We start from the raw sequence: 27,558 nt of genomic DNA, 5'->3' as shown, positions 1-27,558 counted from the left end.
ACACAACGTGATTGACATCTGCTGGTGAAATAGGTGTAGGGCGTCAAATGAGGAATACATCTGAATATTTTGTGCCCAACTGCCCATGTTTATTCCTTAGCTTTTAACCCAGTTTGAGTTTGGCTTTGTTTTCATCGGTTTAGTTGTGTTTAATGTTTTTTTTTTAAATTATCATTCCTGTTTTTAATCCTGTTTTATTATGTTTTTGCGTTATTTCATTGTCTTTTAATTATCACTGCAAAGCGCTTTGGTAAACTGTTTTTAAATGACTGGATTAAATATATATAGGAATGTCATATCACTTCAACGTCAAACGGAACGTTCCACAGGTGCTGCGGATGCGAAAAGCAGTCTTCCTCGCGCCTAAAAGACTTCATCTCCCACAATCCCTTATTTTGATCAACGTGACGTGAGTCTCTTTGCGTCAGTGTTGTGTTAAAACATGGCGGATCAGTGTGTGCATGGATCCGATGTATATCATAACTTTATGAATGAATCCTACAATAGCTTGGCTTTGAACAAATTGTATTTTTAGATTCCCTGCTTCACCAAACGAGCCAGTTCTTCTGCAGGTACGTTATTAAAAGAACGGTTTACATAAAATACAAAGTCAGTTACACACACGTACGTTTATAGCCCTGATACATGACTGTCATATATTATATGACAGTCAAGGACTTCAATATAGTGTTTGCACCTTCTCCATTTACGGCCCGTACATCTACTTAAACGATCAGATTTCAAATATAAAGTGCTTTCCCCATGGCCATGGATGTTATAATTATGTACGGGCCCTCAGAAGTACCCCTATCTTCCGTATTGTTCAATAAAAACATTTTAATCCGATTGGTGGCCATTTTCTCCGCATTTTCGCCATTTGCTTGCAACGACGTGACCCTATCGGCTGGGAGGTGTAATGCACTCTAATACATTATAACTATGAGACAATGACCACCAATTGGATTAAAATACTTGTTATCGAACAATATACAGGTACTTCTGACGGCCCGAGCATAATTGTAACATCTGTGGCCATGGGGTAAGCACTTTATATTTGAAATCTGAACGTATATGTACGGACCAAAATGGATGTGCAAACACCAGGTTGAAGTGCATCCATGACGGTCATGATGACAGGTGACCGTCTTGGATCCATGGCTAGTTTTTTTATCTTGTGTATTGTACAAAAATAAATTATATATTTTATAGTATTAAGAAGGTGATATAAGTTATTTCTATTCTGGTTTTCCAGGTCCACAACAGTTAGATGGTTGGTGACCCCACCCTGACCCCTGTCCCCCGTCATTTGCATAGATAAATGATCCTCCCCATTTAGCCAGTTGGTCTCAAACTTTCTAATTTTAAGGCCAACCAGCAGTTTGGTATCATATGTAGTTCCAGGCTCTGGAAATCTGAGAGAGTACAACATTGAACCAAATGGACCCGTTATAACTACCAATAATTTAGTTAGGGAACCCCTGGAACCCCCTCATTGACATTGACCCCTGGTGGGGGTCTCTGGACACCACTTTGAGTTGTTACACTGTGCTTGTGAGAGTTTCTTTAAAGGAAAGTGGTCGTGTTATGAAGATGTCAGAATGAACTAAGTTTGAGTGTGACTGGCGTCACCAGGCAGGCAGTTTGACAGATGGACCAACTAGCCTACCCAAATACAGTAGGCATGTGTTTTTAATTCAGGCGTCTGACTGCAATTTGAGAAACAGCAGTTCATAGATTAAATATTTCTTTCTCTTAATTATGTCAGCACTAATAATAATAAGTCATGTTTAAATGATCATGAAGTTATTCCTATTAAGAATTTTGTAGTATCTTCACTTTATTTGTTTATTTAGATGGGACAGTGCATATTAATGAACAGTACACATGTCCCTGACCCTTCTTCCTGGAACTAACTCCCCCATTGCAGTCAGAATTGCAGACTCAGTCCCAATGTCCCGCCGTGTTGTGAAGACTCACCTCTTCAGAGTTCTGACACCACCTCATCCCCTATAGCAGTGGTTCTCAAACGTTTTCATGTCAAGGACCCCCAAAATGATATGTATTTGGCTGCGGACCCCCATCTAAAAATATTTTGTTCCAGGGTCCCCCGAAGCAAAGATTAGAGTTACAAATGTTCGCTTTAAAAATATATATATTCAAAGATTTGCACACATTTTCAAGATTTTTCAAAAATAGCAGATCTACAAGCTCATAGCGCGGCACTCGGTGCCACGCTATGAGCTTGTATATCTGCTATTTTTGAATAGCCAAAGTATAAAAGGTCATAATTATTCTGATGCTATATTTACACATTTTGCTGGGTACCCCCTGGAACCCCCTCAAGTACCCCTGGGGGTCCCCGGACCCCACTTTGAGAACCAAGGCCCTATAGCACAGTGGTTCTCAGGGTTGGGTGATGTTATGCCTCAAGCATAACATTTTGTTTCCACATAAATATTGTGAAAATAGCAGATCTACAAGCTCACAACGCCTTGCAAAATGCAAGGCGTTGTGAGCTTGTAGATCAGCTATTTTCAAAATGTTTGCCTCTTATATAATTTGACAATACTTGGCCGTGTTGCATCTGGAGCTCCATATATGGAGCCAGTGGAGACATCCTGGTGCTGACATCATGATGATGTGAATGTGAAACTCCATATTTGGATATAGCTCGACTCGGGTGTTTGGCAACCCAAATACCTCTGCATTGTACTGGGCTCTTTAGATCTGTACTCCTTCCTTCCTAATCACCAGGGTTGACATCTTGGTTAAGTTCTTATCGGACAACTCTGCGGCTGGTCCTAGACTTGGACAACCAGTTCCCTTTCCTTTTGAGTAGCATTTTATAGTAGGACATATAATACACCGGATCTAACACATGCACATTTACATCCATAGTCCCCACAAAAATACATATTAACAGGCAACAGAATATGATTAATTACAAGAAAAACACTAATATACATTATACAACTTATGGTCCGGAGAAGTAATAATTGGATTAAATTGCCTTGTCCTCTCAGGTCACAATGATTCGCAGATCTAGGATCAGTGTCCGGCCAAATCCCAACCCAGCAGGAAGATCTGGACCCCAGCCTGTGTCCCAAGATGCACCTGGACCCCAGCCTTCTTCCCGGGATGCACCTGGATCCCTGCCTACTTCCCAGAATGCACCTGGACCCCTGCCTACTTCACAGGAAACGCCACAGCCGAACCAGGAGGCTCGGTGTGAAATAAACGAGGACCATTCTGTGGCTGTTGTGACAAAAAGATGGATTGTGTCTCCTTTAAGGAAAAGCACTGTCCCAAGGTGAGTTATGCCTGAATGATACTTGGTTGCACGCAGGTGTCGCACAACCGAAAATAGCCGATCTACAAGCTCACGCGTCAGGCTGCGATGCGCTGTGAGCTTGTAGTGTAGCTTATAAGTTTTGCTCAGGCTTTGCAAGCTAAATATAAATGTGTCCTCTCATACCAATTGACTTTTTACTTTAAATGTCCTCCTTTCATGCAGTTTCACAAATCACACATTGGGATCTTCAGGCATGAGTTTAGCTTTAATCCCTGGGATCTTCAGGCATGAGTTTAGCTTTAATCCCTGTTGTGTCTTCTTGTCTCATTTAGGGATACCAGTGATGCAGGTGGCGAAGGCACCTCCTCCTCAGCTGCAAAGCGTTTTGCCATCAAGCCCAAAGTGGCTCCGGCCCTGAACCGTGCTCGAGCCCCAAAGTCTCCGGTCAGGACGGTCGTCCTGGAATCTCCTGCAGTAGAAGAACCTGGTGCAGACAGCGAGTATGTGACTGCCTCCAGACAAAATGATGCTTCGCTCTCACAGGGAACCACGTCCCCAAGCCAGCAGCAGCAGACACTCTCTGGAGGTTGGCCTGTTGCAAATGATTACATATAATTAACACATTCACTGCCGGGAATGAATTCATTAATCCACCACCGCCAGTGTTTTTACTAGTCTTTTGAGACCCACAGAATTCTTTTTTCAAAGAAGATGTAAACATCTGATGTCTGGGGGTAAAGATGAGGGTGTGTTCTTTAATCCTGAAAAAAAAATGGTAACCACGATCTTCCATTCTTTAGTTATCGGCAGTTGAATATAGCTTGTTTTCATCAAAAATGCAATCTGGGAAAATAAATCAGAGATAAATGTATTTTTATAAATCTGATAACATTAGATCGGACGGGCTGGAATTTGTTTAGATCACGTGATTTCCGGGTGGATTCTTCTCCGGGAGTCTTTTTGCTAATTCAGAAGTATAACATTATGAAGTATAAGACCTGTTTGGCCATTTGATTATTGGAACTGGTCATTATCAGTCATTTATTTATTTGTATATTTAAGTTAATTGTTATATCTGCCATATCTGCTAAAAGGCAAACAGAAATGTAAATATTTATACCACATTCATTCATCACAATTAAATTATTTGTATGACAATTAATCGTCAATTTAAAATGTCCTGATCGTGACAGGCCTATCTGGAGGGGAGACACGGCCCACAACACCCGTGGCAGTTCCTGCAGAAGACGACGTTTCAACAGAACAAGCCCAAGTGCCCCTTGAAATAAGCCAACCGCTGGAGCTTTCGCCAAACAGTCAGCCCAAAGATATTCCTCCCAAACCACCAGATAAACCGTGTCCGTCAGACAAAGAGGCCATGGAGATGTCAGAGTGGGCGTCAAGATCTGCTAAAGGTGGACTGCCTCCGCCGCGAGCACAGTTCACTTTAAGTAGACTCCTGAACGATTCGTCTGACCTGCAGAGGTTGGCAAAGGCCCGTAAACTCAGAGAGCTGCCCAAAAAGGAGATCTACAAGCGTACGGTAATATATCATTTTTTTGAACATTGTGTTGGTGAAATGGTTAATTTAATAATAGTAAATGGTGCGTTTATATAGCGCCTTCATCCAAAGTGCTTTACAGTTTGCATTTTATTCACCCATTCTCACACACATTCATGCACCGACGGCACAGGACACCACATAGATTAAACGACAGATTTCAGTTATTTGGATTCCATAGACGCCAACATGTCTTCTATGGAAGCATGTCACCCACCCAAAAAAAGTCAATAATTTTTGGTTATTAATTATTTTAAGTATTTCAATTGGTCAAACTAGCAATAGAATAATTCAATGTCATGTTCAGAAGCATCTTCCATAAATCTCAGATAATTCATAAAAAGAAAGGTTAAAGCCTCCATCTGCAATTTCTTTAACTGGTTGGCTGCATGTAGAACAGCAAGAACATGGGCTTAGATAGAACAATATTATTAAGACATCATTTTACATATTGTCATAATTTTTGGGAAACTCTTTTCATGCTGTTTCACAGATTAGGACATCTTGAGATTTTATTTACCTTCCTTTTAATCCATGAAACGGTGCCTACCTGCTCACCAGGAGGGTTTCGGTGCCTTGCTCAAGGACACTTCGACACTTGAGCCAGTGCCGCCCCAGAAGAATTTAATTCAATAATAGGTTTAATGATGCATCCTGTAAAAAAAATCTAAATAAATGTGTTATTTTACAACTATAAAATGAAGTGATGTCAAGGTGTCTGTTGGGTTCCGAAAACCTCTGACTTGCATTTACAATCATTTTGTTCTTTATTATATTATTTTACTGTCACTGTATCATCTAAATGAAATGTCATCTTGAATTGTGTTTCATTCTTTGATTTTGTAGAAAAGCATGAAAAACACGACGTCGAAAGCTTGTGTAAAGGAATATACCCCGGATCCTGCCAAAATGACCATGCGAGACCTCATCTATTATTTACCAGTCTCTAACCCAATGAGGTAAGTGTCACTATGGAATTATTTCTACCATGTTACACTGCTTGCTTCTGGAAAATGTATTTCTTTAACATTGATTATCACTGTCTTCCTGACATGTGAACATTTGCGCTTTCTTATTTGTATCTCCAGCTCTTATTTAGCAGATTCACAGCCTAAGAATGAGATTGTGGTCCCACCTTCTTCAGCGAGACAACAGTAAGTTGTAATAATAAGTAGTAAGTAATTTGTCTGTTGAAGCTCAATGATTGCAACATACTTATGAAGTACTTATTTTTTGGTAAGCATATTCTTGTTTGCCACTATGCTTTATTTTATTTTATTTTATTTTATTGTAGCACAGTGAGTGATGGATCTGTGGACTGATGATGATGATTCACGTTTACATAGTTTCATTGCTTAACCCCAAATGGACAGAATGTTATTTGATCATTTACAATTTACAGTTTAGGTATTTAGCAGGCACTCTTAATCCAAAGCGATTTACAGTAAGCATAAGCTATCATCAGTTTAAACAGCATAATATAAATAAATACAAATATTCTGTACATCTGAAACTATACAAACTATAGGATGCCAGCTCAAAACATGAACCTGGAATATGTCTAATAACATTATATCTGAATGACTGTACATTTTAACCTTTGAATAAGCCTGCAAGGTCATCAAAACAGATGCCACGTTCATTGCTTGCCTGCTATCCTAGTTCCTTTGAGGCACTGCATTGCTCTCTCTGCACTCTACTTATGTCATGTGACTATTTACCTTGTTGTTTGTTGACTAGAGCTCATGCTTACTCTACGTATTCCCATTTGGCACACGTGTAAGTCGCTCTGGCTAAACGTCTAAATTGTAATCTTAAATTGTAACCACTTAAGCCCTACTTAGTTGGCCGGGGTGCCCCAGGGCTCTGAATGACCCCCCCACCAAATGACCCCCCCCCCCCCCCAGAATCTGGGTAATTTATCAACAAAATTCTCATGAATTCCGCAGGTCACCCGAGAGGGCCCCGAGCCCAGCGCTGTCGTCTCGCCAGGTGGACGACGACGGAGATGACGAGCAGGAAGAGGACGTTGAAGCCGATGATGAGCAGCTGATGGTCCCCAGGGTGAAAGTGGCCGAGGATGGCACCCTGATTATCGACGAGGAGAGGTCAGTGACCTAGAATCATTGATTATACAGTAGAACACTGGTTCTCACACTGGTCCAGGGTGGGTCCCCAGCAAAATGAGTTAATGTAGTATGATCCGTTTAACCACTTTAAACCCATATATACATTGTCAATGTAAAATAGCTGAAGTAAGAGCTTGCATATGTTTTTTTAACCCATTAAAACCAGGAAAACATAATTTTAGATTTTAACCACTTTAACTATTATTTTATACTTTGACCATTCAAAAATCGTGAAAAAGTGTGCAAATCTTTGAATATATTTTTAAAGCGAACATGTTTTAAATCAAATCTTTGCTTCCGGGGGTCCCTGGAACAAAATATTTGGAGATGGGGGTCGGCGGCTAAATACATATCATTTTGGGGGTCCTTGACATGAAAAAGTTTGAGCACCAATGATACAGCAACATAAGTTTTTCTGAAAACTGTTATAGGATTTAGAAGACATTTGTAGAATCAGCCTCAGGTCTTAATGGGTTAAAGCACAAGTTCAGGGTTAGTGAGCAGGACCCACATGATGTTATGAAAACCTTATCTGAAACCCAGCCGTTCCACAACCCCGAATTCAAAACAAATCCAGACATATGTTACACAGCATGACACAGTTGTAAGTTGAAAAGAGCCATGAGAGTGTACAACCAAATTGTTTCAGACTGGTGTCTGAAACGGTCAATGGCAGGTATTTGTATCTATATTGTGAGAGGATGAGGGGAAACGGATGTCACACACAAAGGCTTGTCTAGTCATGCTCGGCCAGTGTTAATTAAAACAGCAAATTTTGGTGTAGTTTTAGTCATAGTCTTTTGAATAAAATTCCATTCCGTTTTTGTCATATTTTAGTTATCTGAAATATTTTCGATTTAGTCTAGTTTTAGTTGACAAAATATCATAAGATTTTAGTCGACTAAATCTACATTTGAGTTGGTCGTCAAAAATGTATTTTGGCGGGCGGTGATGGCGTAATTTTGCTGCATGTAATGCCGAAAATAGCCGATCTACAAGCTCACAACGCGCCGCACTGCGACATGTTGTGAGCTTGTAGATCAGTAATTTTCGGCGCATGGCACCCGCTGGCAATCAAGCATAAAATGACTTGTCTTAGTTACACTGGATCTCTTCTCCACTAGTCCCTCCCTAACATTTTAGTCTAGTTCTTATTTGTTGACGAAATTATCAGTATATTTAGACATAGTTTTGGTCATCATAGCTTAGTTTTCATTTAGAGTTCGTTTAGTTTTCGTCAGTGAAAAAAGGTATTCGACGAACATTTTTCGCCCTAGTTTTAGTCAACAAAATTAACATTGCCCTCGGCAAACTTCTCTCAGCTTGACAGTGGCGGTCAAGAGGGCGAAAGGACCGAACCCAGCGGACGGCAAAGACCCCATCTTCGAACGTGGCTCCACCACCACTTCCTCCAGCTTCAGGAAATGGAGCTACTGTAAACCCTGGTCCACTGAAGGTCAGTCTCATACAGCTACGCCGATCGGACTAGAATACATATTATTATATGGGCGCACAGTTTGCTGCTGTTAGGGGTGCAACTGTCGATTATTGTCTTGATGATTATTCAAATGATAGTTATTATTTGGGTTTTTCTCAAATATTTCAGAAGAACAGGTTGTCATGCAAGAATAGCTGATCTACAAGTTCACAATGTGTTTCAATCGGTCCAGTTGTGAGCTTGTAGATCTGGTATTTTTAAAAGCATTTGTCTTTTTATAAAATGCCAAAAATAGGGATAGTGTTGCAGCCCTATTGGAAAGAAAATAAATCCACACCAGTCTTTGACTGTTAACATTGTTATTTTCTTTCCATCAGAGACAGAAATGTTCTTCCTGGCTATCAGCATGGTGGGGACAGACTTTCCCATGATTTGCCAGTTGTTTCCTCACAGAGATCGATCACAGATAAAGGTCAGTGGTCATTTAACAAATGCTATAGACTTATTTAACACTATTGTAAAGTGTCTACAAGACGACTGCACTAGATCAGCACACATTCTTACGTAACATTGCATTCATTGAGTTCTTAACCTTTCAGCACAAGTTCAAGAGAGAGGAACGAGACAATTCCTGGAGGGTTGACAAGGCTTTCAGTAAGTATTTTAATGTCGGATCTGATTTTGCAACTCTTATCTCATTTTGTCGTGTAATGTTCTGTTGTGGCAGGGATTGTTGTATGTCTGCGTATGCAACTTCAAACAAGTATTGTTTGTATTCCTTTAGAGATAAAATGGGCAAATATTGAACCTTATGCCACTGTTTCCCAACCTAGGATCCACTTTCATCAAGCTCACAATGCGTTGAGCTTGTACATTGGCTGTTTTTGCTATTCGTTGTACGAGAACCATATAGCGTGTGTGTGCATGTGTGGGAGGTCTCAGCTTTATTCTGCAAAGTTTGGGAAGCACTGCCTTATACAACAGAGCTGATCTATCTAGTGGCTGAATGGTCCGTTGCCCCCTGTAACTCTAGTCTGTAACGTTTCCTGTAGAAGAGAGGCGTAAGCTGGATATAGAGATCTTCTCCAAGCTGCTAGATAAGGTCCTAGTCAAGAACAAATGCAAGAAACCCGAGTCCTCCAGGGAGAAGAAGACCAAGACGCCCAGCGAGGAAAAGACGACGATGAAACGCAGCAAGAAGACAAAAGGTAACAAAATCAGTTGAACATCATGGCAGTCCACTAAGTAGGGGGGTGAAATGGTTTGGATTTGATTCAGTTAGGTTGGTGCTCAGATTTATATATTTTCCTTGAGTTGGAGCAAAATACTGCGTATCGTTGCAGTTGGGTGGAAACCAAACTGTTACTTTTCAGAAAAAAGGGTAAAAAAAACCTGTCTTCAAATGGAACACGTACGGACCCATTTTATTTGTGCAGATGCTTGACAAAGCCGGATGCACCACGATGGATTCAAACCCACAACCTCCAGCGGTGGGCAGGCAAAGACCATTGGCATGTAGACAGAAGAAAAGCACAGAGAGAACTCTGTTTTAGTTTCCAAATAAGGGACAGATGAGGGCCAGTGATGTGTGAGAATGTGAAGGCAAGTGTTACTGAAGGGCTGAACCATAGAATTGATTGCCTTAACTATAAAAGTGTGCTCCTCAGAGCTCATGTCACCGCCAGGCCGGGTTGCCTACCCAGGGCCTGCAAACTCTTGTAAGGCAGTCATGCCTTACAAGAGTAAGAGTAAGGCAAGTACATTTTTTGAGTAAATAAAAAAAAGGCATAAAACCTAAAAAAAAGTTTATATTGTTGTTAATATGTTAAATGTTTTTATTATTCTAGATCTTTTGTTATTTATAATTGTTATTATTCAAATAAAAGTTACTTTTTGAGAAACAAATTAAAACTCAATAGCCTAATGAATAATGATATAATTAATGCTGTAAAAAACACTGTAAAAATATAATATTTGCCTTAAAATCGAGAATTGAATCATAGCTTAGGGAAATTGTGACACCCCTACTGAATGATGTCAAATAGTTCTTCTGGTGACTTCTACAGACCACCACAGGGAGAGGTCTACAGTATCGAGAGGGAAGGCCTCCGAAAGATATACAACGTTGTCAGAGGAACAGCAAGAGATGGACGAGGGACGTGGACAGTTTGATGCAAGGATGCAACCCGTTGTAAAGTTGTACCAGATGGGTGTGTATTGTACTGTTTTATTTACAGTGGCGACAGACTTGTCATAAAGGTGAGAAAAAACAGCATGAACTGAGACATTTCTAAATGTGTCATGATGCTCTCTTTTTGGCTGGGCTTTTCTCAGTCCATATTAAAAAATACATACTGTATAGGAAATTACTGCATGCTCATGCAGACCTATTCTTAATGTGTGTATGTTAATTTAGACATGTTAGGCTGTGTTACTATCATATAAGTCTCGAATATGCTTGGCAGCTGCAAACCCGATTATTTGTTTGGACAGAAATGACTCCTCTGATCGTAAAGTTTGCCTAGTGCCTGCCTACCCCTGTGCTAGATTAATCCACAGGAACCTCGCCTAGGGCTTTTTGTGTTTATCCTTTCAACAATCACGGTAAAATCTTACCTCTGTACTGTTTGCAAACTGTTAATAAAGCATACAATCAATCAATAACACTGAGGTAACACTGCATGATTTGGGTTTCAAACATTGAATGGCTCTCTCTCTTTTTCCCCTCCTTTTTTTGTCTCTTAGACTTGCTGCACCTCCCTGTGTGTAAAGAGGTTTTCACTGCACAATGGGAGAAAAGCCCCAGTCTGGTCCATACAGGGGAAAAGCCCTTTATTTGTAAAGTTTGTGGCAAAGGCTATAGTCAAAATTGCGAACTAAAAATTCACATGAAGACTCATGCAGGGGGGAATGATTTTAGGTGCAGTTAGTGACCTTTTGTATATGTGTACTATTATTGTTGCGTTGCTTTTCTAACACAGTTTTTTCCCCTATTAATAATGTTGAGTTGATTGATGGTGTTTGAATTGAACATGTATGGTATTGATAATTGATTTTATAGAAGAACGGTGATTGAGGACATTGTTTAAATGTGATCACCTCTGTATATGTAACTAAGTGTGGTGATTCCACTTGTCAGAAGATGCCCGAGGAAAGTATTTGACCAAAACCTTTAAGTTATTTAATAAAAGTATTCCTTTATTGAGCAAGTAATGATGTGTCTTTCTCCATACATACACATACAGGTGCCGTTAGTGACAAATGCTTTAGTCAAAATGCACATCTGAACATAATGAAGGTTCATACAGGGGATAATCTGTTGGATTAACATTAGCAAATCTGTCCCCGCTTGGCAATAAGGCCCGCAATTCGCCCATCTTGAAAAGCGGTGTTTTTCTGTTTCTTTAATTTCATATTAATTCATAAAGACTTAAAGTCATTAAGTCATAAAAGGTTGGCCAGTGTTTTACAAGCTGAGAATCACATTCATTCATATCACTATGCTCATGTTTTTTTCCTCCGTGTGGAATGCCTGGTGACTAGGGTTGTCCGATATTGGCTTTTTTACCGATAACCGATATACCGATATTGTCCAACTCTTAATTACCGATACCGATATCAACCGATACCGATATATGCGGGGATTATTGTGATTAGGGTAAGCTCAAATTTCATATCACACACACCATATACAGTAAGAACTCCTGTAACTTATTTATAAAGCAAAAAAAAAAAAAAAAAATATCGGCCGATAATATCGGGAGGCCGATAAAATCGGACAACCCTACTGGTGACACAAGGTTCGTGTTTTGATTCATAGCCATGTGTTTACAGTACTATATTCAGCGATCGTGTAATCGTCTGTGTGTTTATAGTATGTTTATGTTCTATCAGCATGTTGCAATGTGTTAAACAGGTCGAGTTATACTTTGTTATGGCACATTGTATCGCTAGCGTTTGGGCTAAAAGCCACAAGGCTTAAGGCCCATGCATGCTACCAAATGAGGTGGTCACCCTATCACCTTTTAGGTGATAGAGAGAGCGCTCTCTACGATAGAGAGCGCTCTCTACGATAGAGAGAGCGCTCTCTATCACCACGCGGTGATAAGGTGACCACCGAAAATGGTAGCATGCGCCCCCCCTTTAGTCAGCGACCTCACAGCCCCAACCATGCCGAACTGTGTTGTACCTTGTGTAACCAACACTTTTGACTGTGACGTCACACATCATCCTTGGACCTTGCTGTGTGTTTTTATCATGAAACGCATCCAAAACAAAACTCAACAGTAGGTTATATGTATATTATAATTGTGCCCATTGATTAGAAATAATTTAAAGAGAAACAGATTCAAAGTTTCAGCAACAAAATTACAACTTCACTCCCATTGGTTTCAAAACAGCGGCTTCAATACAGTCACGTGAACAATCACTTAATGAACTGCTAAAGTCCACTAGTGGGATCCTTCCTGTGTGATTTGGTTATACGGTATATCTATATCCTCAACCAAGCGATGATGGCCTCTCAGCCACTGTTGCATTTGTATGCAACAGTCACATAGTAAAACTGTGGGTCAAGGTTGGTCAAATGATTATGTAAACACCACAGCTGCTATTGCATGTACATGTAGATGTGAAGACCCCCTCATGTGGAGCACATATGTCAAATATCTGCAAGACACACAGACGGCAACACACCCTTCAAGAAGACCCCAACCCAAGATCCACTGATGGCACAATATCAGTCACCAGAAGCAGGGACGTGTGTTTTCAATGAGTCTTAACATTCATTAGAGGTGTAGTTAATGTACAGCGGCTGTGAAACTCAGTCAAAGTCTTGAGGAGCAAATGGGAGACCCAGGCAAAAATAAGTCTCAGAGTCTTTATGCCCAAACATGAGGATCTGTGTCCAGGCCTTCACTGACCTGGGCATTAATGCAGAAGAACTTATAGGAGTGGTCTCCATGGTAACAAATAGCAGGCCATATGGTAGTCCTGCTCAAATCAGTTGAGCTGTCCCCTTCACCCAGAGAGTGGGTGGAAACCTACGATTTGTTATCAGATTTGTTATTATAAGGGCCTCTTCACACACCCACAGTAGGAGGGACGATGAAGATTATTCTGGCATCCTTTGGATCTAAGGAATCATGATCTGAAAATATATAAAAGTGTGTATATTAGAAATACAAAAAGTACTGTGTGTGAAAACTAATGTAACTGAAGGGAATGCATGGGTGTATAAGTGTCTATTTTAGAAAAAGACCTTATCTGCTGTGAATGGGTGTGGAGGGCTTGAACGTTCTAATTTTGTGTGTGTGTGTGTGTGTGTGTGTGTGTGTGTGTGTGTGTGTGTGTGTGTGTGTGTGTGTGTGTTCCTGTTCAGGCTTGATACGCGTTTTCCAACTGTTACTTGCAATACCCCAAGCTTTGGGGGGTCTTTAGACAGGGGGTCAGATTAGATTAAGGCCGACAGAATGCATCCAATGCTAATTACATCAGTTCTCCTGTAGACAACTGTTTAGGTGTGTCCATTTGGCCATCTTAGCTTTCAGTCACACCTTGTCTAGGGCGAGGTCAGGAAGATCAACGAATGTGCTCTGCTGCTACTTTTACCAAGCTGAACCAATTTCAAGTGACTATTTAATATCTAATTATGTGTGTATAATGTCCATAAAGGTTAGTGTACACAGGTTGAAAAGATACTACAAGGACAATATCAGTCACCAGAAGCAGGGACATGTGTTTTCAATGAGTCTATATGCATTAGAAAGATATAATATCAGTCGCCAGAAGCAGGGACCAGCCCCGGCTTAACGGAAGGGTTTTAGGTGCTACATTTAACCACTTAAACTCTCAATAAACTTGACCTTTGGCTCTGTACTTGGTCTGTTCTTATTTCTCTGTACACCAAATAGATAAATATAGCAAAATAGCCAATCTACAAGCTCACAATGCGTCGCATTGTGAAACATAGTTAGTGATACATAGTGATAGATTTGTGTGTGAGCGCCTGTGCGTGTGTGTGTGTGTGTGTGTGTGTGTGTGTGTGTGTGTGTGTGTGTGCGTGCGTGCGTGTTGGTCTACTTTTGTTATTACTGGGTGTTCTGTGCAGACAGGAAACGGTGTTGTTTGGCACAGGAAGCGAACTGGTGGCAGAGATGGAGAGATGTGCGCGCGCGCGCGCGCGTGTGTGTGTGGTACGTTTGTTATCACTGGGTGTTCTGTGGAGACAGGAAACGGTGTTGTTTGGCACAGTAAACAAGCTGATGGCAGAGATGGAGAGAGAAATGTTTGTTTGTTCCCATCATAAACAGTTCATACACACATGCGCACGCTCACGCGCACACACACACTCAAGATGGCCAACTAACCTTTAGTACAGCGGTGGAAGAAGTACAGTTTTTTTCCGTTGCTGTTGGCCAGAAACCTCTGATCTCCATATTTTAACTTTTGGTGTTGTGTACGCGTAAAAAAAAAATGTACGCCCTACTTTCTCATCCTACAGCGTCACACAAGATCAAATGTAGCAGATCCGCAAGCTCAAAACACATCGCGAAGCGACACGTTTTGAGCTTGAAGATCTGCTACTTTCACTATTTTTGGATCCAATGTAGTTATTATTTAGTCACAAGCTCTTAGTTAATACTTTTCATTTATAGAACCCACAGATACACTCAACCACTTTCACTTTCAAAATGTTAGTAAGTAACTAACTAAGTAGATTTTGAATAATATTACAAAACATGCATTAACCACTTTATTCCTACTTGGCTATTTGAAAATAGCCGATCTACAAGTTCACAATGCATTGCAATTGTGAGCTTGTACTGTAGAGCTGCTATTTTCAAAATATTTTAATACATTTTGAACACTAGTGAAACGGGACATTCTGCGTAATGAATACTATTACTTTTGGTACTTAAGTGCATTTTGATCCCAATACTTTTGTACTTTTACTCAAGTACATTTTGAATACTTGGACTTTTACTTGTAACAGAGTATTCAGTATTGATACTTTTACTTGCAAATACTTTTTCCACCACAGCAACGGTCGCTGCTACAAGATATGAGCTGGGCCCAAGCGGAGCTGAACTGCCTGTCTTCAAGATGTGCATCCACAGCGTTGAGGAGCACAACTCTATTACCCCAGTACTTGCTTGAGTCAAAGTAGCATACTCCTGGTCATACTTTTGGTATGCGGTCAGGTTTAGGCCTGGCTCAGGGAAGAGGATGCCCCTGCCATGCATAGTCCACCATGGCATGGGAATTGTATTGGTACTTTAATTGTTAATTTATTTTTGCTTGTCAATGATATGTTTTAAATGCACTGTATTCTTTTTAATTGTACTGTTTACCCAGGAAGAATAATCACTGCTGAGGCAGTGGCTAATGGGGATCTAAAATAAACAATAAACAACCTAAATTTGTCCAATCCCTCACCCGGAACATTTGAACTTTGACCCGATTGAGGATTGGACCTGGATTGGGCAGAGTGACGCTCAGCAGGAGGGTGTGTGGATGTGGTCCGACGGCTCCCAAGTGAGCTACACCTTTTGGCCTGATGGACAGCCAGGTGGACTTTACAAACGGTGTGGTTGCAAATCATCATATCAAATGGGGTGACGTGCAAGATGTTCTTATAAAGCGCCTTTTGTCTGTGCACTTTGTACATTATGTCCCTAATGAGTGCATTGATCTGATTCAACCTGCTGACTTGTATTCAGTGTCCATAATAAAAGTACATAATGTGTTTACTGGTGCGGTCGATTTCTGTGTGTCTCCATTAGTAGTATACTCCTGGTCAAATATTACTCTACTAAAAGTGAAGGTTGCTCTGCCAGATTTATTCTTGAATTAAAGTACTGGAGTACTTGATTAAAACAAAAGAAAAAGTAAATAAATACATACATTAATTCAATTAAAACAATGTAAGCACTCAAAAGTACAAATTGCAAAGTCCATGTTTTATATCAATCCTTTGCTGTATTGAAATGTAGACATACAAAGCACTACATGCTACTGTATGACACATTGTGAGCCTGTAGATCTGCTATTTTCACTATATTTGAAATGGAGCTAAATGTGTCCAGGTGCTTAATTCATAATGTAGGCTACTTTTTAGCTTCCTAGAAATGTAAGGGGGTCAAAAGTGCAATTTGTATTTGTCTTTGACATGTAGTATCCAAAAATAAAAAAATGCTTAATGGGTGGGTGGGACTGTTGGTTGGTGCACTGATGTCAGACACAGCATAAAGTAAAGGAACACATCTGTAATCTTTGCATTAACGGGACAGCGTTTCTACCACTGAGTCAGAGGCACCTAAATTGGATTCCTTCCTTTACATCAAGGCGCGGACGGGGTTTGAACCCGTGATCTTCGGTTTACGAGACCGACGCCTTACCACTTGGCCACCGCGCCTGATGTGAAACGACGCCGCCAAAAGGATTTATCATTGATAGTTTAGTAGAATTCACGGCTGAAGAGACGTCGGAGTTTCAAATGAATGAACCATTACAGAAAGCAGTGACCTTCAGTGGTTGACAGAATGGCTACATTTGTCCGAACAAACCAACAAACATCCCTGCTGTTTTCTGAGCCACACTGCTGATACATCACAACAGGACACGGTGCAGTTCACTATGTTATAATATTAATGTATACTACCACTACTACTACTACTACTACTACAACGGTTACTAATAATAATAACAATAATAATAGAATAAGAATACAAATATATAGACGTAAAATGCTCAAGCATCTTATTAACACGTCTGCAGTTTTTCACTGATCTGAGCGATCCAGAGAGAGAGAGAGAGAGAGAGAGAGAGAGAGAGAGAGAGAGAGAGAGAGAGAGAGAGAGAGAGAGAGAGAGAGAGAGAGAGAGAGAGAGAGAGAGAGAGACTTGTTGTCTTGAGAACTGACTGATTGACTACAACGGAAACATTTATTTGACGAAAAACTGGAAATAATATGTTTTGAGGGAGGTTTTAAGAGTGAAGTCTTCTTACATTACAGTGTGTGAAATGGGTACAGTAACTTCAGTAAATCTACTTAGTTACTTTCCACCACTGGCCACGACCATCTATCTATCTATCTATCTATCTATCTATCTATCTATCTATCTATCTATCTATCTATCTATCTATCTATCTATCTATTTATCATCCAGTGATATTTACACACCTTCTCCACTAGGGGGCGAAAGGCAGTTCGGCAACAGTGCCCTAGTGGATCCTTTATTACGCATGCGTTGCGTTAAAGATGTTGACCAGGACGTAAGTGCGTAACAACAACGTGTTACGCGCGTGAAGACGTGAAGTCATGCGGTGCGCTGAAAGCATGCTTTCAAATTTCAATCTTCTACAAGTTAGCTCGTGATGGTGTGGTCTGTGCAGCAGAGATTGCGGTGACATGTCCCGTAAAGGTCGGAGGTAAAAGGCTGTCGATAAATGAACACCTGGCGTCGGTGAGAGAGGATATATCGTGTGTTTTGGTAAAATAGCAAAGCGGTGGTGATGTTTCTTCTGTTGCGTGAAGCTTGTTCAAGAGTTTGTGTTGGAGGCGGAGTGCATTCATGCAGGACCCGAATTATACTTTAGTACCCGCCGGAAACAGGACCGGACCCAGAGTCCATGAGAAACGTCTTCCAGAGAGAGAGAGAGAGAGAGAGAGAGAGAGAGAGAGAGAGAGAAAAAGAGACGCTCCGAGAAACAAAACACACTGCTGGACATCGATCTGCACACTGCAGGTTCGTGAACACATGTTTGTATCAGGTTGAACACGAGCTTAGCTGGTCGTAGCTCCTTGTAGCTAAGCTACTAGCCTATAGTGGTTTAGCTACAAGTAGCCAGTGGTGGAAAGTAACTAAGTACATTTACTTAAGTACTGTACTTATTTTGAGGTTTTTGTACTTTTCTTGAGTATATCCAATTTCCAATATTTTACTTCTACTCCACTACATCTCGGGTCCACATGTTGTACTTTTACTCCACTATAGTACATGTATTTGAAAACTTAAGTTTCTTGTTACTTGTAGATTTTGTTTATTATTACAAAACATACATTAACCACTTCAGCGCTGTATACATGCCTATCTACAAGCTCACAATGTGTCGCGACACATTGTGAACTTGTAGATCTGCTATTTTCAAAATATTTTTATACATTTGAAAACTTGAAATGGGACATTCTGCATGAGCACTTTTACTTTTGGTACTTTAAATACATTTTGATACCTGTACTTTTACTCAAGCACATTTTGAATTACAGACTTTTACTTGTAACAGAGTATTTCTACATTTCAGTATTGATACTTTTACATAAGTAAAACATTTTAGTACTTTTTCCACCACTGCAAGTAGCTACAGTACTACCAGCTACTAGGCTAGTGACTACAGTACGACAGAATATAGTATTTTAACCTTTTAACAAAACACTTTTTGTTTTAACCAAAAAATATCACTTACCCTACCTTTAATAAGTACCTATACATTATATGTACTACTGGCTCCGATCGGAACCTCTCCCTCCACTATACATTTTCGGTTACTGCATTGTCTATTTCTCGCTTCAAATGTTTTCAAAAACATTCTTGAGAGGAATGTATAGCTGTAAATGACATTGTGCGTATAGCTGTCATGTTGGATACAGCACAAAATCAAGCAGCACAGTAGGTGCTCTGAGCCTTTGATTAGACAGGTCTGTTATGGGTAAGGCCATGCATATGGAAAGCCGCCCAAGAAAGAGGCAGCTTGCCATATGCATGGCCTTACCCAGCCCCGCCTCACACCGCCCACCTGTGCCACGGTTTCCACTACAATGAAGTGGGTAGCATGGTGTGTAGTGGTACTAAACTGGTGCCTAAAAAAGTACAGAGTAGTAGGTCTGAGCAAGGCTAAGCGGGGCTAAAGCTGTGACGTATAACGCTGCTGCTACTGATTGGTCAGCTCACAGCTGTGGCTGTTCACACGGGTCTCTGTGAAATGTAAACACTATGGCAGCAGTGTTGCCATGTCCACTTATTATAAGCGACATTGGGCTTCTTTTTCTGCAAAATTGGTGGTTGCGTTTTTTTGGGCGTGTTTCTAAAGTGTAGTTGATTATTTGGGCTTGTTTCCAGTGGTGTAAAGTAACTAAGAACATTTACTCAAGTATTGTACTTAAGTACAATTTTGAGGTACTTTTACTTTACTGCAGTATTTCCAATGTCTTTTACACTTCTACTCCACTACATTTCAGACTCAAATATTGTACTTTTAACTCTACTACAATTATCACTATCATTATTATTACATTACAAAACATACATTAACCACTTTAGCCCTATTTTATACCTAGGCTATTTGAAAATAGCCGATCTACAAGCTCACAACGTGTTGCATCATTGTAGATCTACTATTTTCAAACATTTTAGTACTTTTGGTTCTTTAAGTACATTTTGATACCAATACTTTTTTGTGCTTTTAGTAACAGAGTTCTTCTACATTGCAGTATTTGTCATGTTAGAACATATTAAGGAACATCAGGCGTAGACGAGAGTATCTTTAGCGTGTTGCGTATTTATTCAGAACCACACACATACATCCGGCCCTTAACATCCGGGCTCTTACTACTCAACATTCCCCACCAGTAGGTGGTGACGTAGGCTCACACAACAGCTCTGCCAACACAGTATTGATACTTTTACTTAAGTAAAACATTTGAGTACTTTTCCCACCACTGCTTGTTTCTAAAGTGTAGTTGATTATTTGGGACTTGTTTCCATGTTGTTGAAACCAGGGGTTCTTAAACATTTTCATGTCAAGGACCCCCAAATTAATATGTAATATGTATCTGCCCGCAGACCCCCCCCCCCCATCTGAATGTATTTTGTGCCAGGGACCCTCCATACAAGATTTGTTGTTAAAATATTTCAAAAAAGGAAAAAAATTACGTCTTTTTTTCCCTTCAACATTATATATACATTTTTAAATAGCAGATGTACAAACTCACAATGCAGTGCATCGCTTCGCATTATGAGCTTGTAGATCTGCTATTTTCAAATAGCCGTAGCCTAGTTGCTTTTTTGGGGATTGCTTGTTTTTCTTGACATTTTGAAGCGGTGCGAGGCTGGGCTGTGTGGGACAGTGTTGTGCTTAAGCTGTGATGGAAAAGTGGCATATTGAGCTCAGCGGTCATTATCCAGAAATAACACAGCGCTGAATTCAGTGATTGACCAATCAGACTCAAGCATTCAACCAAGCCATGTAAAAAAAACTATATAATGCATATCGGCTATTTGAAAGAAGAAAAAAAAGGCATATTTGGAAGATTTTTTAAACTGGTTTGAGGCTCCCTGGCAACACATCTATTTCAGATTGGGGTTAGGGACAATTCATTTGGGGGTCAATGACATGAAAATATTTTAGAACCACTGGTTTAGATAATTTAACAATTTGGAAGCAAGTCCAATTAAGCAAACCCAAAAAACACAACCCCGCAACTACCAACGGAACCACATTTCCCAATAGGGTTGCCAACCAGTGTTGCTATGCTCATTTGGGATGTGCTTGTACTGTATTTTAATGAAGTGACGCGCACGTCGCTTAACACCTACACTTCAGGTCACACAATGGACAATTGATATGGATCTAGGCTTCTTCATATGTTAATGTCCTGGTGTGAGTCGGGAGCCTTTGTAAACTTTGTTAATGTGAATAAAAAGTCGTTTTAAATCTATGCGTGTGCCTGCGCGTGCTCCTGGTCAAATAGGTTCCTGCACGCCGTGCAAGGCCGTCCTATGAGCATTGCACCCCTGTTGCCAACTAACTTGAAATCCAAATAGTACCCGACCAGGCATCCCTTATTTTTAAGAAAGATAAGGGACGTCCAGAAAAAAAAGTTAAAATCCCACTGTATATATCTCCAGTTTTTGTATATTAAATTAACCATTTGAAACACAGCATCAAATAGTGACCTTAGAATTGAATCATGGATTAGGCGAATCTTGACACCCCTACTAAATAATAATTAAGTTATTTCTACTGGTGATTTCCACAGACCCCCACAGGGAGAGGTCTACAGTATCAAGAGAGAAGGCCTCCGAAAGATATTCAACGTTGTCAGAGGAACAGCGAGAGATGGACGAGGGACGTGGACACTTTGATGTCAGGATGCAACCTGTTGTAAAGTTGAACCGGATAGGTATGTATTGTACTGTTTTATTTACAGTGGTGACTTGTCATCTTCTTTATTAATATAAAAGATGACAAAAAACAGCATGAACTGAGATACATTTCTAAATGTGTCATGTACCTCTTTTTTTGGATGGGCTTGTCTCAGTCCGACAGATATGTTTGTCAAGCTACAGTCTTCGTGGGCTGGTTGGCCTAGCAATGGACCAGCCTCACAATGCTAAACATGTAGCGGCTAATTATCGATACAAATGTGTGACTATTCAAATCTGTGAATTAAAAAATAATAATCGCGGGGGCACGGTGGCGCAGTCGGTAGCGCTGTCGCCTCACAGCTAGAAGGTCCTGTGTTCGATTCCCTCCGAGGACGCTGTAAATGCTGTGGGCGTGTCTTCTTCTCCGTGTCATCAGCGCCCATACCCTAGGTGGGGTTGGCGAAAGGGCCTACTCTGTGTGGAGTTTGCATGTTTTCCCTGTGTCTCCGATGGTAGTTAATACCCTCACAAAAACTTGTAGTAATCCTGGTCGCTGTACCGCCTTCCCCATGACAGCCGGGGCGCCTTATGGAGGGGAAGGGAACTGGTTGGAATAACGTGTTCTTTCCACGCGCTACGTCCTACCGGGGGAAACTCCCCCCTGTCAGGTGACAAGAAGGTCAGTTGGCTCTCATGCATTGAAGGAGGCATGAACTCGGCCCTGGGCTCCCTAGGCTGATGGGGGGAGTGTAGCGCCCAGGATCACTTACAAAATTGGCACTGGGTGAAAAAGGGTTGCAAAATCGTGGGTTAAAAAAGAAAAAAATAATCGCAATGCTCTTTAAGTTCTTTATCTAGTTTTTAGTTTTTTTCTTCCTAATCCTAATGTATCCTAATACTGCTGGCTGTAATGCTTCTATACTTCTTTTCCGAGGGGTAGGAGGAAACATAGGCCATGGGAAGGGTGGTGGGGGTCCTGTATGATGCTGGTGATTATGTGCACACACCATACCTCATAGCAGCGTTTCCCAACCACCGTTCCGCGGCCCTTTAGTTTGCCGTCCGAGATGCCTTGGTGTTCCGTTTTAAAACTTTGAATGAAAAAAAAGAAGAAAAAAATCTATTACCCCCAAAAAATAAATTTCAACTGCTCCTAGCGGCCTAATGGTAAGGCTGACGGAAATGGCAATGGATGTATTGGATGCAGCTCAAAGTGAACTTAGGTATTTAGTTTGTCGCCGTCCGACCTTCCTAGTAGGGCTGTCACGATACTCGATACGTATCGAAATCGAACCGAAAATGACGTTTGATACAGTGTATCGAAATCAAAAGCCGTATCGCGATTCAAGGGTTAATTTAAAAAAATACTCCCGCGCATGCGCACATCCGATTGCACGTCCGGGTGAAGCCATGCTCGAGCGTCTGTTGTGTTTTTCCGTGCATCACGCGGTCCTGTCGTCTGTTTTTTCTCCCCCGTCGTAAGCACGGTGCTTACTACGGGGGAGAAAAAAAAGACGACAAGACAAACCCACACACTCCACAGAGGAGTTTGTAGGAGACAGAGAGAGACCGCTGTACGTTGCGTCTGTACTACTACTTTACTACATTTTTATCCCTCGATTTTGTAACCCTTTTTTTCACCCGGTGCCAATTTGCTAAGTGATCCTGGGCACTCCACTACTACTACTACACTGTACTACTACTTTACATCTCACCATGGCCACTGCTGAAGCCAGCGATGGTAATGATGATACACAAACGGAAGAATTGGAAAACCCTCCCGCTTCCTTTGAGTCAAAAGTCTGGCAATATTTTGGCTTCCCAGTGAATTATGAGGGCACCCGACGAGTTGTTGACAAAACGGCTACCGTTAGTCGATTATGCTCCACATTAATAGTGGCTCCGTCTTCTCTTTTTCCCCCTCTACACCTCTCGGCCAAAAATAGCCGATTTACAAGCTCACAACGCCTCGCAGCGCGGGGCGTTGTGAGCTTGTAGATCTGCTATTTTTTGCTAAAGTTCACCTCAGAAAAGGGATGGGGTTAAGGTGAAAAAAAAAAAAACTGTTGAAGACCCCTGGCTTAGCTTATTATTCACATTTCTTGTTTGTTAAAGCTCTTACCTGTTCAAACAATGTTAACATACTTTGAGATGTTTAAGAACATGTAGCCAAATAACAGTTGTCTTTGGATAATTTTTTCTTACATGTTCAACTTTGTATTTAGATTTTATTTATAACGCTTCACAAGAATGTTGTTAACTCATCTTAAAAGAAGAATCTGAAAATGTCAGTTGTTGTAAGGGCATAAAACCCTTTTTGTTATTGTCATTCTCATTTGATATTATTCAAATAAAAGGGACTTATTGAGAAACATGTGTTTTTCTTTACAAATCAAGACAATAGCCTAAATGAATAATCATATAGCCCTCAAAGCTGAAAAAAAATAAGTTTTAAAAATATATATCGTATCGAAAATCGAATCGAATCGTGACCTTACAATCGAAAGTCGAATCGAATCGTGGATTAGGCGTATCGTGACACCCCTACTTCCTAGCCCGTGTTATCAAAGAAAAACGGGTGACAATGGCCAAAACTCAATCGAAAATCTGTGAAAGTTTTCAAGATGTTTTGGCAATTATCTCTGTAACAGAAAGTCCAATCTGCTCAGTTCAAAGCGTGTTGGATGCGTGACTTTGAGGACATGAAGCATCAATGACACCTTTTGGGGTGTGTGTGTGTGTGTGTGTGTGTGTGTGTGTGTGTGTTGTTGATACTGTCAACTACCTGTGAGTCTTTGTCAATTATTGTTTTCAGTGTTCTTTATTTTTCTAGTGTTCTTTTATAAGCTTCTGTTAAAAGCATTGTACTTCTTTGTAACTAATTAAGTACAATAACTAAAAACAATGCAAGGAATTTAAATATAAAATTACAAATTTTTACCCAGACAAATGACAAGTGCATGTAAAGGGCAAGTGCCTCCATAAGTGTATAGGAAATGACACATTTATTTACAACTGAAGTTCCTCCAACTACCACAGCTATAAAAAACCGAGGCAACACTGCATTAATTACTTTGCAGACATTTAATTCTCTCTATCTCTCTTTTTTTTTTCTTAGACTTGCTGCGTCTGCCTGTGTCTAAAGAGGTTTTCACTGCACAGGAGAAGAGCCCCAATCTGATCCATGAGGAACCAGAACCTCCACAGATTGAGGATGATGAAAACAGAGAGACAGAGCCTGTAGCCAGCACCTCAAGTGAACACATGAAAACACAAGCTGATACTCAGCTCCTCTTTTCATACTGTTCTGATTCTGAATCTGACAATACAGGGGACAGCGATGATCGGGAGGAGACCAAACAAACTCACTTCACAAGGAGTCACACAGGCAAGAAAATATTTACTTGTACGGAGTGTGGCAACATTTTTGATCAAAAGGTGCAGTTGACATTGCACACAATGATTCACACCGGGGAAAGGCCCTTTCCTTGTACAGTTTGTGGTTTAGGATGTTGTAGTAGTAGTCAGCTTAAAATACACTTGATGACTCATACAGGGGAAAAGCCCTTTCCTTGTACAGTTTGTGGCAAATGTTTTAGTCGAGCGAATGTGCTAAAACAACACATGTTGACTCATACAGGGTACAAAGGCTTTAGTTGCACAGAGTGTGGGACAATGTTTAATCGGAATGAACACCTGAAGCTGCACACAATGATTCATACAGGGGAAAAACCCTTTAGCTGTGCAGTTTGTGGTAAAAGCTGGAGGCAATTGGGTGATCTAAAAAAACACATAAGGACTCACACTGGAGAAAAGCCTGTTACTTGCAAAGTTTGTGGTAAAGGCTGTGCTCACAAGAGTCAACTAAAAACACACATGAGGGTTCATACTGGAGAAAGGCCATTTTCTTGTACCGAGTGTGGGTTAGGCTGTAGTAGTAGCAGTCAGCTTAACCAACACAAGAGGACCCATAGGGGGGAAAAACCCTTTCATTGTACCGTTTGTGGCCAAAGCTGTAGTCGAATGGGTGAGCTAAAACAACACATGAGGATACATACAGGGGAAAAGCCTTTTTCTTGTTCAGATTGTGGTATGGGCTTTGGTCGAAAGGATCATTTAAAAATTCACATGAGGACTCACACAGATGTAAAGCCCTTTACTTGTACAGTTTGTGGTAAAGGCTGTGTTGATCTGAAAACACACATGAGGACTCATACGGGGGAAAAGCCCTTTATTTGTACAGTTTGTGGTAAAGGCTGTATTACTAGTAGTCAGCTGAAAACACACATGTTGACTCATACAGGTGAAAAGCCTTATACTTGTACAGTTTGTGGTAAAGGCTGTGTTAGTATTAGTCAGCTGAAAAAACACATGATGACTCATACAGGTGAAAAGCCTTATACTTGTACCGTTTGTGGTAAAGGCTGTGTTGGTAGTAGTCAGCTGAAAACACACATGATGACTCATACAGGGGAAAAGCCTTTTACTTGTACAGTTTGCGGTAAAGGCTGTGTTACTAGTAGTCAGTTGAAAACACACATGATGACTCATACAGGTGAAAAGCCTTATAAGTGTACAGTTTGTGGTAAAGGCTTCAGACAAATGGCTAGGCTAAGATCTCACATGAGGACTCATACAGGATAAAATCCCTTAATTTGTACAGTTTGTGGTAAAGGTTATAGTAAATGTAGTAAACTAAAAACCTCACATGAGGATTCATGATGGGGGGGGGAAATGATTTTAGGTGCAGTCAGTGGCCTTTTTTATAAGTGTACTTTTATTGTTGAGGTTATTTTCTATTACAGTTTTGTTCCCGCTTATAATGTAGAGTTGATTGATGATGTTTGAATTGTAAATGCATTGTATTAAGAATCAAGTGTGTGTGTGTGTGTGTGTGTGTGTGTGTGTGTGTGTGTGTGTGTGTGTGTGTTTGGATGTTGTCGACCCCTCTGGATGTGTATATAAGTTTGGTGTTTCCACTTGTCAGCAGACGCCCGAGGAAAGTCTTTGACCAAAGCGTGTTAATTCCTTTAATAAAAGTGTTCCTTTATTGAGCAAGTAAAGACAGTGTGCGAGTGTCCTCCTTACAGGTGCAGTAAGTGACAAATGCTCAGAACATAATGAAGATTCATACAGGGGAGAAACTGTTGGATGAACAGTAACAAATGTGTCCCTGCTTGGCAAGAAGGTCCACAATTTGTCCAATTTATGCACCGTCAACATCAACTCACTGTCAATATCTAAATACTGAAACTGTGTGGGGTCCTCTCAAAAGCCAGAGTATAAAAATGTACAGTAAAATGAAAGGAAAATATTGTTATTTTGAAATGGAAATGCCCCACACAATAGGAATATTCTTTATAGAGATGCACGATATTGTTTTTTTGAAACCGATACCGATACCGATTATTTGCTGGGTCATATCGGCCGATACCGATCCGATACCGATATATTATATATTATATTTATATTGAGCTCATTGCTGATTTTTTTATTTTAATTTGTTTTACTGGTGAAAGTTGATGGTAAACCCCCCTCTCCACTAGCCCTACTGTGATGAAAAATATTTATTGAATAAATACATTAATTATATATATTCTTCTAAGTAACAAACTTAGCTATGACATCATTTTTGTATGCTAAAAGCCATCACATAATTATTTGAATCTTTGTATAACACAAAACCATATGTTATGTGGCCTATGGAACTAAGATCATTGAAACTAGTTTGTTATTAGTGTTATTCGTCTGTTGCCTAAATTAATTAGCCTCTGCTCTAAACCGACGGTCTTCAACAGGGGGTCCGGGACCTCTAGGGGGTCCTCAGAGCTACTACAGGGGGTCCGCAAAATCTTTGTGCGATATGATTTTCTTTTTTCTACATTAACCGCTTGAACCCTAGTGTCCCTTTTCTGAGGAGGACTTCAGCCAAAAATAGCCGATCTACAAGCTCACAACGCCTTGCAGAGACATACTGTAGGTGTAGAGGG

General features: G+C 40.5%; 2 protein-coding genes and 1 long non-coding RNA gene across 4 annotated transcripts in view; 2 read left to right on the top strand and 1 right to left on the bottom strand.

The window, feature by feature from the left end:
* Positions 1–27,558, bottom strand: part of LOC311038399 (histone H3.2) — a gene marked incomplete at its 3' end in the record, with an annotated part of 235,076 nt that overhangs the window by 14,592 nt on the left and 192,926 nt on the right. The window lies entirely within an intron of this gene.
* On the top strand, positions 437–11,633 carry LOC311037701 (uncharacterized protein). 2 transcript variants are annotated; one of them, XM_084046956.1, is made up of 13 exons: positions 437–572; positions 3,024–3,310; positions 3,625–3,878; positions 4,486–4,835; positions 5,700–5,812; positions 5,942–6,007; positions 6,803–6,961; positions 8,305–8,438; positions 8,798–8,892; positions 9,020–9,074; positions 9,473–9,628; positions 10,487–10,630; positions 11,166–11,633. In XM_084046956.1, the coding sequence occupies exons 2-13, from the start codon at positions 3,030–3,032 to the stop codon at positions 11,348–11,350; spliced, it is 1,992 nt and encodes a 663-aa protein (XP_083903082.1). In that variant the 5' UTR covers positions 437–572; positions 3,024–3,029; the 3' UTR covers positions 11,351–11,633. The 2 variants fall into 2 exon arrangements, with proteins under 2 accessions (XP_083903082.1, XP_083903083.1); XM_084046957.1 differs by having other exon boundaries at positions 10,487–10,679; positions 11,166–11,273.
* On the top strand, positions 17,796–26,475 carry LOC311037678. The gene is made up of 3 exons (XR_014599992.1): positions 17,796–18,169; positions 21,460–21,603; positions 24,687–26,475. It is a non-coding gene; the product is annotated as an uncharacterized lncRNA (long non-coding RNA).

This window comes from Gymnoscopelus microlampas (genome assembly GCF_963454915.1).
Source record: "Gymnoscopelus microlampas genome assembly, chromosome: 21".
NCBI classification, from domain to species: Eukaryota; Metazoa; Chordata; class Actinopteri; order Myctophiformes; family Myctophidae; genus Gymnoscopelus; species Gymnoscopelus microlampas.
Note: the sequence above shows the minus strand (reverse complement) of the source record. Positions and strands in the feature narration are given on the sequence as shown.